The sequence below is a fragment of the Rhinolophus hipposideros genome (assembly GCF_964194185.1).
Source record: "Rhinolophus hipposideros genome assembly, chromosome: 9".
NCBI lineage: Eukaryota > Metazoa > Chordata > Mammalia > Chiroptera > Rhinolophidae > Rhinolophus > Rhinolophus hipposideros.
Genome location: NC_138055.1, coordinates 47,944,082 through 47,957,770, shown reverse-complemented (window position 1 = coordinate 47,957,770; position 13,689 = coordinate 47,944,082). Strand labels below are relative to the sequence as shown.

At 43.7% G+C, this 13,689-nt stretch overlaps 1 protein-coding gene across 2 annotated transcripts in view; it reads right to left on the bottom strand.

Moving 5' to 3' along the window:
• The window catches only part of ANO6 (anoctamin 6), a 181,649-nt gene extending 173,315 nt beyond the window's left edge, over positions 1–8,334 (bottom strand). For both annotated transcript variants that reach the window (XR_013994056.1, XM_081060689.1), the window contains exon 1: positions 7,757–8,334. Coding sequence is in view for 1 of the 2 variants with exons in the window: in XM_081060689.1 (XP_080916815.1) it covers positions 7,757–8,288 (532 nt within the window). In the remaining variant the exon portion in view is untranslated. The remainder of the gene's footprint in view (positions 1–7,756) is intronic.
• Between the last annotated feature and the right edge of the window lie 5,355 nt (positions 8,335–13,689).

The following is a 13,689-nucleotide window of genomic DNA, read 5'->3' as shown; positions in this document are numbered from 1 at the left end:
CAAAACTAAAGAAAAAGCAATAATAATAGTAATAATAATGACTTAAGACAATCATTTTATTGTATTAAATTCTCACCATCTCTATCCTTACAAATGAGTTACCAATTTGTCAAGAACTACAATTCCTTGGTTGAAGATAATTGGAAATGTTTTTCTGTTCTAAAACTAGTGATTTTTACACAACCCAGCCCCAAACGCATTACATCAAAAGCAGATCAAGCAATGTAAATCTTATGGCATGCAAAGCCTCCATTACAATTTAAAACACAGTCCCTTAAGTATTTGTTGAGTATCTACTATGTAAAAAGCATTGTGACACACAGGCTGTGGAGTACAAAGGTCAGTATATTTTAAATCTTTTTGTTATTTTCCATTTCAAATCCACAGTGGTGGCGGTTTATCTTCCACATTCCAACTCTCAGGTCGAATAACTGCTTTCCAAAAGGTTTTCCAGTCTACTCTTATAATCCTCATTGTTCTTTGGATCTGACACAAACTCAGCTCTAAAAGAGTAAAGGAATAAGATAGTGCTTATTCACCCTGCCAGACTATAAACTTTTTGTTAAGTTGGCGAAAATACAAAATACAACTGATAAGTATGGTAACAGAAGAAAACCTAAGTATTTGCTAGAGTGGAAACTTTTATTCAAATATAATCATTTTAATCTAACCTACAAATACCACTTTGAGAGTTCAAGACCATCATTGAACTTAAAGCTACACTGTGCAATTCTTAATCACAAATTATATAATCTCCCCTCAAGAATTTCAGAATTTAAATAGTATCTCTGATGCAAACCCTCACCAGAGCTTGTGGTCTGAATTTCTTGTTTCCTGAAAGAAAAAAAAAAAAAAAGGTACAGCAATCAACAGATGTGAGCACTGCAACCACTTGAGGAAAAAAAGTGAGGTCTGTGTGGAACTCCTTTACTCTTTTACTCTTGTGTCAGATCCAGAGAACGATGAGAATTATAAGAAGAGACCCGGGAACCTTTTGGAAAGCAATTATTTGACCTGAGAGTTAGAATGTGGAAAATAAATCATGACTGTGGATTTGAAATGGAAAAGAGCACAAGGTTTAAGAAAAAGGGCAAAACTGACTATGCTCAGAGAGAAACACTTTAAGGACAGTTTGCTTTGTTTTTCAGCTGACATCCCCCTGGTAGAGAATACATACATACACGCATACACACACACCCACACGCACATACTATATGCTATGGCAAAGGGAATATATACATATGTACATCTGTGACTGTGTTTATATACAGAGGATACCAAAAAAAATGTACACACATTTTAAGAAAGGAAAAAACTATTAAAATTGTAATACTCAATATACACCGATAACAAAACATGAATACAAGTCACGTTTGACTTCTGCAACTACAAGAGGTGCTCAAAGTGGTGACCATCAGCATCCAAACACTTCCGATTATGGCGAACTCCTGCTTGAGCAACGCTGACCAAGTGTCCACTTATATACATTTTTTGGCACCCCCAGTATATATACATGTATGTATACATATGTATGTATACACACACATATGTATGTACACACACACGATTATATTCCCCTTGCCATAGCAAATAAGGCAAGGGAAGCATCCAGTTTTATTCATTGAGTAAATCATGGCACATTTAGGAATGCTCAGTACAGCCCCTTGTCCTCGCCACATTCCCTCACCCTCTCAGCCCTTCCTGGGCTGGCTCAGGAACTGCCTCTGAAGAGCTATCTTGGATTCCTCTAAGCAAGGTTACATGCTTTCTCCTCGGTATCATGGCTGACCCTGGTACACATCTTGATTACAGCACTAATCACAGATTACTGCAATTATCTATTCACATGTCTGCCTCCATCCTAGATACTGGAGGTCAGGGACTCAGGAACCTCGCTGAGTGCCTAGTAAAGTATGTACAGTCAACATTTTTATAACAGATGATGCAGGAAATCTCAAATGCCGTAAAAGAACTCTATTAGGGTCATAAAACCACTTAGAGTTATGTTCATCAAATTATTTCAAAAGAGCAATTCATGTATTCATTCTTCCAACAATGATTTGATTGGCTTCTACTGAAGAGCAAGCACCATGCAAGATGCTAGGTTACAGCTCGGAACACAAAGCACACAAGACACCTGCTGTCAGGGAGCTTACACTTTAGAGAACAAGGAGGAAGAGGGAATCGTCTTCAAATGATAGCAATGGAATGTCTACAACATTTGGGATATTTTGCATGATCTCTAGAAAACCCCAAATTTGGGACCTAGTTCCAATCTCGCCCAAATTTACACTCTAGTTGTGGGGATAATGAATGCAAAAATAATGAACAAAGACAAAATACAAGGTGAATGCCACTTGTGTAGAACAGAAAAATAAAGGGTGTGGGACTTCATTCCTGGTAACAGCTTTCTGGGTTTGTGACACGCTTGGAAGGAGGGGGGAAGTGAGTCTGGTATTATCAGGAAGGGCGTGGGTCTGAGCCAAAGTAGAGGAGAAAAGCATAGACTTGTTGGAAGAATAGAAAATTCTCCCCCTGCTGCCACTTTCCACCTAATCACTCAGCGCAAGTCTGACTCCTCTCTCAGGACGCAGTATCTGAGACACGACAGATGCTGCCTCTTTCAGAAGCTTTCCGACTCACTTGTGTCTGTTCCCATGGCCACTGCGGGTATTTATGAACCTGACTACTGTAAAGGCTTATCTCTACCATCTCCCCTCTCCAAAATCTCCATCATGATTTTCCAACATGTTGTCAGGGATAACTTTCCAAAAGCAAATTTGATCCTATCACTACTTTCCTTAAAATCTTTCAGGAACTCCAAATCACGGACACAGTAAAATCCTTAAAACATGCAGAGGATTCTTCATGGTGCAACCCCTCCCTGCCTTCCCAGCAGGGTGACTGCTCCCTCCCACCACAGGCAACTACTTGGAACCCCAGAGTCTCCTTTTGAACTCTGTGCTGCTGCACCTGCCTGGCCCTTCAACACCTGGCCCAACAATCCCTTCTGTGCAGCTGTCTCCCATTCTCCTCCCACATGTGTATACATACCTCAATAATGGCGCTGCAAATGTCTGGTTCCATGGAACCCACCTCTCCTTGGCCAAAGGGGGCATCTTACTCATTTTCAGTCTCCCAACATCCAACCCAGCACCTAACCCTGCACCTAGCAGAGCAGCTTTGCTCAATTAATGTTAATAAAGCAAAACTGGGGCTAGGACCAGATTTGCAGGTGATTAAACATGAAGTAGGTAGTGAGGGGATAGGGATTGTGTGGGATATCAGTGAAAAGGGAGCCAATAAAAACAACTGAGAGGTACAGCTGGACTATTACCTCTCAGAGGTAATGGGCCTCTGCCCACCCACCACCCACCCTAACGGCGTGACCATTAGCAGTGGGATCAGAGAGTCAACTCTACCATACACAGATCGGGAACCCAAAGCAACCAACCATCTAAACCAGAAACAATTTGCTTGAACTATCTGACTTGTTTCTGTGACTCCCTTCTTTTTTGAGAACACTTTACCTCCCTCAGTAAAGTTTGAACCATGGTAATGCAAGAAACAAAATAAAACAACATACTGAATAGAATAGCTACATTCTGGCTATAAAATATGTTCCTATCACTTTCTACAACAGCAGGAAGAGATGTTGAATTCAATTCACTGACTAATTGGGGTGGGGGGGGGGGTGAGCGAGGGGGGGGCGTGTGCTCCTGGAAGCAAGGCAGCCAAGGATCCTCTTCCACAAACCAGGCACACAGAACAGGCTTCGACATGTGATCTCCACCAGCACCAGTGCAATCGGGCTGCAGGCCCAATATTTCCTGCCGTTACTGCCTGGATGTAACATCTGCAGCAGGTTGCTGAAACTCATGGAGCAACTAAGTGGCCTTTTGCAAAAATGGTCTCATGCCAATAGGCTGCCTCATTCACAAATCTTTGGACACAATTTCTGGTGCCATGAGATAAGCAAATATCGAAAAGACACCCATGGTGAGATTTACCACCTTTGATTCTCTAGATCAGTTCATTACAAACAAGGTGACAATCCTTATGCTGAAAGTATTAAACAGGTCTTCAAAAATAAGCAGAAGCCCATCGGTGACGGTGGTGGTGGTGGTGGAGACCCAAATTCCAGCCTAGTAGAGGGCACACTTCCATATATGTATGTAAAACATTGGTATAATCAGGGACCACATCTAGTTTAAAAAGTTTTTGTCTTTTGCAAATTAACCGATGATAGACGTTTTACCCAGAAACTTATGTCAAAATTACTCTCCGGCTCTGAATTGTAAAGTTAGTATTTATAGAGAGATCATAGGAATCTTCAATACCTGAGTGGAGTTTAAATGATTATAGAACTATTAGTAGTGACAATCAAGTACGACTGTGTTTCCCCGAAAATAAGCCCTAGCCGGACCATCAGCTCTAACGTGTCTTTTGGAGCAAAAATTAATACAGGACCCAGTCTTATTTTACTATCATATAAGACTAAGTCTATATAATACAATATAATATAATACTGGGTCTTATATTAATTTTTGTTCCAAAAGATGCGTTAGAGCTGATTGTCCGGCTAGGTCTTATTTTCGGGGAAACACGGTAGGAGAAATGTTAGTCAACAGCTTTCACACAGCCCTGCATTACAAAACCAGAATCAAAGGTTAAAATTATAATCTTCATTTCACCAGTCTCCTCTCCCATAGTTGGAAATTACAATTATTTCATAAAAGGTTACTTATGATAACCTTTTAAAAGGCTTATTGTTTTACAACGACAAACTTTCCGTTGGCATGGTAAATATTCTCTTGATATAAAATCACCGCAACCCTCAAATTTATATAACAACCAAAAATTGCTGAGACATATTTAAATATTTGTTGCCTGACATAAAATGTGTTGAATTGACCCCATACACACCCTAAAATATTCCTTTCAGTAGCCTATGGAAGGTGGGTTAAAGGAGAGTAGAGATATTTCCTTTTTCTTAAATATATCTACACTTTTGACTTGACAGAACTGGCATAGATTACACTTGTAACTAAAAATAAAAGAATCTATTGCCACACACTTAAGATGAATTTTCTGATGCCTCATCATGTAAACACAGACTAGACCAAGTTAGTTTTCTTTCTAAACTGAGATCTATTGACAGCACAGGGGAATAAACAAAGCTCAGAGTGTCTTATTTACTTTAATTTCCATTTTGGTTTTTAACCTTATTTATTTACCATACTCAGTACAGACAGTGACATCTTACCACAACAGACAAGAGTATTTTTTTCTATGAAACAGACGGCTAATTTTATCATTCTTTTTAAAATTTGCTCTTATGATTTATATTTTTATGCAATCACAATTTAGTACTAAAGCCTGCCAAATAGTAGTAGTATACACGCTCTGACAGCTGGAGTCACCAGGTGGAAAGTGTATTAATCTGTGCAGGTCTCGAAGTCAGAAAACCTGGGTTTGAACCATAAGTAGTTGTGTGAAAAGCTAAGAAAACCAACCTGTAAGCTTCAGTTTTCTCTCCTGTAAAAAAAATAACACTCTTTGCTCCCTCCATAAGACGGGATACCTAATAAATTGTTCTCAAATGCCAAGTAAAGCTAAACCATGGAGTACAACCCCCTGTATTCAATTTGTCCCTAGTCAACCAGGAAGTTATCAAATTCTCTGAATTTAAATGAGCAGTGACTACAATAGCCAAGCTATGAAAACAACGAAATTGACTACAGAAGAATGGATAGAAAAGATGTGATACCGTGTTTCCCTAAAAATAAGACCTAGCTGGCCAATCAGTTCCAATGTGTCTTTTGGAGCAAAAATTAATATAAGACTTGGTATTATATACCCGGCCTAAGACTGGGTCTTATATTAATTTTTGTTCCAAAAGATGCATTAGAGCTGATTGTCCGGCTAGGTCTTATTTTCGGGGAAACACAGTATGTACACAACACGAAGAGTATTCAGCCATGAGAAAAGAAGGAAATCCTGCTATTTGCGACACCACGGATGGAACTTGAGGGCATTACACTAAGAGAAATAAACCAACAAAGAAAGGCGAATAATGTGTGATATCACTTACATGTGAAATCTAAAAGAACTGAACTTACAGAAACGGAATGAGGAAAGGGGATTGGGAGATGTTGGTCAAAGGGTACAAACTTCCAGTTTTTAAGGTGAATATATTAAGGTGAATAAATAATGGTGATCTAATGTACAGCATAGTGATTAAAGTATATAACACACTATTAACTATAAAGTTGTGAAGAGAGTAGATCTTAAATGTTCTCACCATAAAAAAGAAATGGTAATTATGTTACATCACGGACATACTAGATAAGGCTACGGTGGTAATCAGTTTGCAATATAGTATAAATGTATCAAACTGATACATTGTATACCTTGAACTTATACAATGTTATATGTCAATTATCTCAGTAAAGATAGAAAAGCAAAATAAATAAGCTGTGCCTAGGATATGAAAGAAAGAAAACCACACCTAACTCCTAGAATTAAGTTACTTCTAAAGTTACTAGAGAAGAACAGAGCTTTAGGATATGAGCGGGAACTGTTATGTTTTAGTGATCTGGAATCCCGGAAACCGAGGCGGAGACTGCTGAACAACTAGAGTGGGAATTTAATTGCCAATTGTGGGGACAGAGCCCCAGAAAGCAGTTTCCAGGTTCTCGGCCTCATGTGGAGAGGTGCTGGCTCGGATAGTAGATGGCCGTCAGCTGTGGCGGGTTGGCCATCAGCTGTAGCCATTGAGCCATTCTAGGGCTCTGTCCCCACACCAGTCTTCTGGAGCGACCCAATATTTCATTATTCTCTGACACTGTTCTCTTTAGGGGACCTGATTTTCTCCCTACTGCTCCCACTGCTTTTCCCTTCCTCGTCTCCTCTCACCACTTCTGTTTGCTTTTTCGCTCTTAAACACCTTTCCCTCCACTCTGTTTACAACTTTTGTGCATTTTTAAACTAATTAGAAATGGGGAACCCCGGGCTTGCTCCCTCTCCCCAGCTCCAGGGGCCTCTGGACGAGTAGGAAATGTCTGCGGTCCACCGTACACAAGAGCTTCTTCCTCGGACCACTTCCCCTGCGGGCTCTGCACACGAAAAAGAGCTGCCGGCCCACGCCCACAAATCTGTTCCCGAGGCCGCCCCACCCGGCGCTCACCCTCCCTCCCAGGGCGGTGCATTCGCTTTCCCCTAACGAGGATTCAGGTGGGTCACAGCCCCACTCTGCAAACACTGGCCGGCTACCCTACCCCTTCCTTCGGGCTCGCCACCGGCCCCGGCGATCCAGATTCCCCTGCGCTAGTTCGAGGAGGAGGAAATGACCCAAAATAATGTTTCTGAGTCAAGACTTCCGCGAGCAGAGGCGTCCATGTGTCTCTCGTGACTGATCAGGGGCTGCGTCCCTTCCCCGTCCAGAAACGATCCTCCCGGCCCCCGCGCGCCCGGCGCCTCCCACGCCCTCCCGGGGGCCGCCGGCTGCCGCCAGCTGAGCCCCGAGTCCACGCGGGTCCGGGGGCGAGGCGGCCGCATTGCGGCCCCGGGACGGCGGTGCAGACTTCCTTCTCCCCGCCCCGCTCCTCGGAGCCGCCGAGGGTCCCCGCAAACCTCCCCCGCGGTCGGTGCAGCGCCCACACGCAGCCCCCAACTTCCTCCCTCGTGGGCTCGGGCTTTCGGGTGCGGACGCGGGGACCCCGCGCGGGTCCACTCGGAGGAACCCCTGGCTCACCGATATCTCCATCCTCGTCGTCCTCCTCCTCCTGCTCCATTTCTAACAAAACGTCCCTGTTCATCTTTTGCATGGCTCCCCAGAAGGCGGCTCCGAACTTGGCGCGAAGTTGGGGTTCCCGGGTTCCGGCACGACGCGGCTGTCGCAGGCCGGGCGGCGGGGCGGGGACCGCGGGGGCGCGTCTCCCTCCCGGCTCAGGGGCCGCTGGAGCCCAGCCCGCGCCCCGGGAAGCCGAGCCGCAGCGGCCGCCGACCCGAACCCAGCGCCCGAGGCTACCACTCGCCACCCGAGGGGAGCCGGCCACTGAGCATGCCCAGTGCGAGGCGAGGCTGACTGCGGAATGATTGAACTTCCCCCGGTTTATTAGGCGCCCTGGAGGAAGTCGGGAGTCTAGCGCGAGTGTTGGCGCTCGCGTTTCTGCACGCGAGTGACCTCTCGGAAGGGGGGGGGGGCAGAGCATGCGAGGGTGGGAGTGAGCACGGCGCCCCCAAACGCTGCCCCCCGACCAGGCAGCTTTCTGTTCTGAGGTCATATATGGGCATGTCTCGTAGCTTGCTTTCTTTGACTTGTTACTGGAGGGAGGAAAGCGCTGCTGCAGCTCACGGTAAGAACCCAGAAGGCGAGCCCGTCCGAACGGTGCTTAAAGGCGACGTGGAGCCCACGGAGGTTCCTAAAGTATCAATTACGCTGACCTCCAAAGTGGGGGACGTGTATTCTGTAGGAGGAAGGGGAGGCGGAGGTTACAGAAGAAAAGAGGCAAAACTCGTAGATCAGAAGCAACAAAAGGAAAAAAAAAAAACTAAGAGAACGAGATCTAAAGAAACATGTTCACAAAAGGATTTCCGCGTCAAGTGAGGTTAGAAGGAGAGAGAAGCGCCCCCTACCCCCTCCCGCTGGGCACACACAGGGAGTGGTCGAAGGGGATTCAACCCATTTAGCTCTTGAAAAGCTTAGTCCTACCAGGCAAAAAGGCAAAAAGAGCTGAAGACTTCCACAAGGGTTAGGTGTAAACTCTACTCTAAAGCAGTGTGAACAACTATAAAACCTGAGCAAACAAAGTAAATAAAATTGAGGCACCGAGGGAAAAGCATGCATTCCTGGAGGCCAAAGGGGACAAGATGACAAATCCAAAGGGATTTCTACTTGGAGCGCACATGCGGTAGTTTGAAATTCAGGTTCCTAGGAGCATGAGTCTGCAGAACTTTTTTCAAAGAAGTTTGTGAATTCAGATAGGTCAGTTTTGACTTTTGAAAAGTGCTAGAGGGATGGAAAGAGAACTGAGTGGTGAACACACAATGGGATATATAGATGATGGATTACAGAATTGCACACCTGAAATCTATGTAACTTTACTAACAATTGTCATTACAATAAACTTTAGTTTAAAAAAAGTTCTACAGGACATCCTTGTTATGGGCTCTCTAACACTTCTCATTGAAACTTTTTGTAGTTTTTCCACTGAAGAACCAAAATCATTGATAATTATGATAACTATTATGATAACACTAATGCTCTGTGCATTTTATTCTCATACACATATTTTTGATGTTTTTATGTATGAAATAAAACATTGATACCAATCATAAGTGGGAAAACAACCATGAATGTGCGTTTACATGCATGAGAAAATTACTTTTAAGAATATATCCAGGAAACAGTATATTTACTTCTTAAGGAACTTTTTGAATAAAGAGAATTGTCTATAATATAAAGAGAAAACAATATAGTACTCTGAAGATGTGTGGGGGAGAAAAGTTAGAAGAATACAGAAGAAAAAAATGAGAAGAAAAAATTGTTTTTGTGAACTCTCTCCCCCAAAGCTCATGGGACGTACTGAAATAGAAATTCCAGAGGTATTTTGGTTACATGATCGGTTTTCACAATTTTCACTTAACAAGTGCATATACAGAGATTTTTACGTGCTAGGCACAGTTCTAAATGTTTTACATTCAGTCATTTAATTCTCATAACAGTTCTAGGAGTAGCTGCCACTCTTACTCAGGCACAGGGCAACTGAATAACTTGTCCAAAATCACAGAGAGTAAGTGGCAGGGCTGGGATTCAAACCCAAGCAGCTTGTTCCAGAATATGTGCTCTTAACCACTTTATAAAGTACATCCAGAGACATTTCTGACTCCATTAAAAAAAAAAAAATTCCCCCTCACCAATTTTAGCCTCTCAAATTCTCATCAACTCCCTGCCACAGTTCTCGCACCAAATGGTCTGGGTTTTATGGCCTAAGACTTCGCTCAAAGTTAATTAGTAGTTAGAAAACTCTTGTGGTTGATTTTGCAACAGGTTTCAATGAGTCATTTGAAATTCTTCACAGATTTTAGAGTTTACATTTTTCTTGCTTGATAAATGTTGTAGAGACACACTGCTGACCTTATATGTAAAGGTGACTGTGGCTGGAAGGGAAATGAATTATTCACTTCAGTTAGCTGTGAGTCTATTATTAGTAAACTCCATTATTTCATTTAATCCATTTTATTTCTTGCAGCTTCTCGTATGCATTTTTTTTTCAACTGAATGATATATGCTTCCAAAATAATCAAGGTAATAGGCCTATGTAAGAACCACGCTTCTGACCTTGAAAACAATTATCATTTATATCATGAATAGTTTGTGAAATAAAATGTGCCTAACAATATGTGGCCAGGTTATTGGCTGTGCAACGCTTTTCCAAGTCAGAGATTGTAGAGCCAGTGTTTTCTCCATTGGTCTTCTGATTAGTTACAACCTTTGGCCCCAGAATGCTCTTTCTCGGCCTATCCCTTAAATCTTGGTGCTTCTCTGGCTTCGGTCCTGCGGCCTCTTTTCTTCTCATCTCCCTATTTAACTCATTCAGTCTTATAACTGTACTATTTATTCCAAGCAGGGTAGGTTTCATGGATGTGGGGACAAAGCCCCAAAAAGCAGTTTCCAGGCTCTCGGCCTCACATAGAAAGGTGCTGGCTCAGGGAGTAAATGGCCATCAACTGTGATCAGATGGCCAGCAGCTGTGGCTAGTTGGCCGTCAGCTGTAACCCGTAAGCCATTGGCCACTAATATAACGGCTGTGGCTACGCTAGCAGAAAGAAATGGGGGCTAGCAAGAGCGGATTGCAGAGAGGCGGATGCCGCCAGTGAGAATATAGTGATATGACTCCCCTATCTATGGCTCCATGGGTGTTCTTTTTTTGCCTCACCATGTCCTGTGTTCTTATGTGGGGACGGGAGCAGAGACCCCGCCGGACGCCCTGCACGACAAATGGCGCAGCGAGCAGGGTCCCCTGCGCGACGATGGACATACAATCAGTTCATTCACAGAGGGCTTAATGCTTGGGGGTCTTAATGCTCTGTGGTTGCTGGCGTAAAATTCTTAGTCATGTTATCTTTGAATTTTTGTTTTGCAAGTGAATTTCAAAGAGACAATGGAACATGCCTGAGTTCACATGTAGTCCTGCCTCCTTGGGAGACGTTCTCAGTGCTAGCCCCCACATTCCCTGGCACCGCAGCCCTGCCCAGCCACCCCTTTGCCCCATAAGGACCAGGACCACCAGGACCGGGGGGAGGGGGGCGGCCTGCGCAAGTGCACAGGGAAAGGCAGGGTCATGTGTATGTACCCAGGGTATCTGAGGGCGGGGCATGGTGGCAGCTACCCCTGCCCTGGACTGGCACTGTGCCTAACAATATGTGAGTAGGTTATTGGATTTGCAAAGCTTTTGTAAGTCATAGACATAGAGCAAGTATTCGCTCCTTCAGGGCACCCAGTGGGTGACTCTCGGGAGGAGCCTCTTGCCTACCCCCTATTCAAGTGCATCCTGCCAGGGAAGTTGCAACCTCTTGGAGGTTATCCCTTAAATGTAGTTTTGAGCATATAGTCCATAGGAAGAGGGGATACCTGGTTTAACTGCCCACCCTCAGCCAGAGCATGGTCTGTCCGTTCTACAAATTGGTGGAAGGGGGACATAGCAGCTGGTAGACCTCCCATGCTCTTTGAACAAGGGACCCTGCATTTTCATTTTGCACTGGGCCCTGCAAATTGTATAGCTGGCCCTGATTCTAAGATCTTTATTTCTAGTCCAGATCTGTCTTCTGTGTTGCAAATGGCATACCTACCTGCACGTTAGACATCTCCATTTGGATATTTCTTAGACATTTCAAATTCAACAGGTCCCAAACTAAATTTATAATCTCTGCCCCAAACATGTTTTCCTAAATCCAGGAATAGCACAAACTAGTTACACAAACCAATAATTTGAGAAGCATTTTGACTCCTTCCGCTGTCTCTTATCCCTCATATCCAATCAATTGCTAAATCCGGCTATCAATTGCTACCTCCTAGACATCTCAAACACATCCTGTATTTGTTGTCTATTGTTGCATTGCTGTAACTGCATAGCATGACATTTTAGCAGAGTCCTGAAGGAAATAAGTTAAGACATGAAACTACCTGAGGGAATGGAATTTTAGGCAGAAGGAAAAGCAAATGCAAAAGTCATGAGGAGAACTAGCAGAGCTCATGGCAGCTGTGCAATACCAGATCACCCCAAAATTTAGCAACTTGGAGCAACAATAAACATGTATTATAATCATACAGAGTCTGCGGGTCAGGAATTTGGGAGCAGCATAGTCAACAGGTTCCGGCCTGGGTTCTCTCTTTTTATTTATTTATTTATTTTTATTAGTTTCAGGTGTACAAGACAGGTAATACTTAGACGTTCATCATTTATATCCCTCACACTGTGAACCCCCCTCCCTTTATCCATTATCCCTCCGATCTCACACCGAGCCATCACATTATATATATAAAATTATAGTTGGCATTCATTAATGTTTAGCTTCTGGTGTACAATGCCATGGTCAGGCATCCACATTATCTCTGAGGTGGTCTCCCAAATAGGACGCATGTCCATCGGATACCCAACAAAATCTTTACAGCATTATTGAATAAGTTCCCCAAATTAATTTTCAGAAAACCCTGAGGCCATCTTGTGGTTACCAGCTGCTTCCTAATCCCTTCACCTTTCCCCTTATCCCCAGCCCCCCCCCCGCCCCCGCCCATCTAACAACTCTCGGTTTTTTTCTTTGTGTCCTCAAAACTGTCTCTGATCAGTTCATTCACATATTCTTTTCTTTAGATTCCGCATATAAGTGAGATCATATGGTACTTGTCTTTCTCTTTCTGACTTATTTCACTTAACATAATGTTCTCTAGATCCATCCATGTTGTTGCAAATGATAAGATTTCTTTCTTCTTTATGGCTGCGTAATACTCCATTGTATAAATGTACCACAGCTTCTTAATCCAGTCATCTACCGATGGGCATTTTGGTTGTTTCCATATCTTGGCTATTGTGTAAAGTGCTGCAATAAACATAGGAGTGCATACTGATTTTTGAATTGGAGTTTTGGATTTCTCCGGGTAGATGCCTAGGAGTGGAATTACTGGATCATAGTTCTATCTTCAGATTCCTGAGATACCTCCATACTGTTTTCCATAGTGGCTGCACCGGCCTGGGTTCTCTTGATGTTGTACTCAAGATGTCGGCCAGGGCTACAGTCACCTGAAAGCTTGACGGGTTCGAGATCTGCTCCTAAAATATTCTCTCTCAAGTGGTGCTGCTTTTTAGCAGGGGAACCGCCCCTTCTTAAGGGCCCGTCCACAGGCTGCTTGAACATCCTCAGCCTTGATGCTGACACCGCACAGGGAGCAATCCCAGGGAGTGGCTGAGGTGGGAGCCACAACATCCTTCAGGACATAGGCTTGGAAGTCACACATTGTCATTTCAGCCATTGGTTACACAGCTCAGTCAGCTCAACGAACTGGGAGGAGCTCATGCAAGAGCAAGAATACCAGAGGCAGGGATGGTTGGGAACCATCTTAGAGGCTGGCAGCCACGCATCTCCACTATCCCTGTTCTGACACATACCACTGTTAAAAAAAAGAAG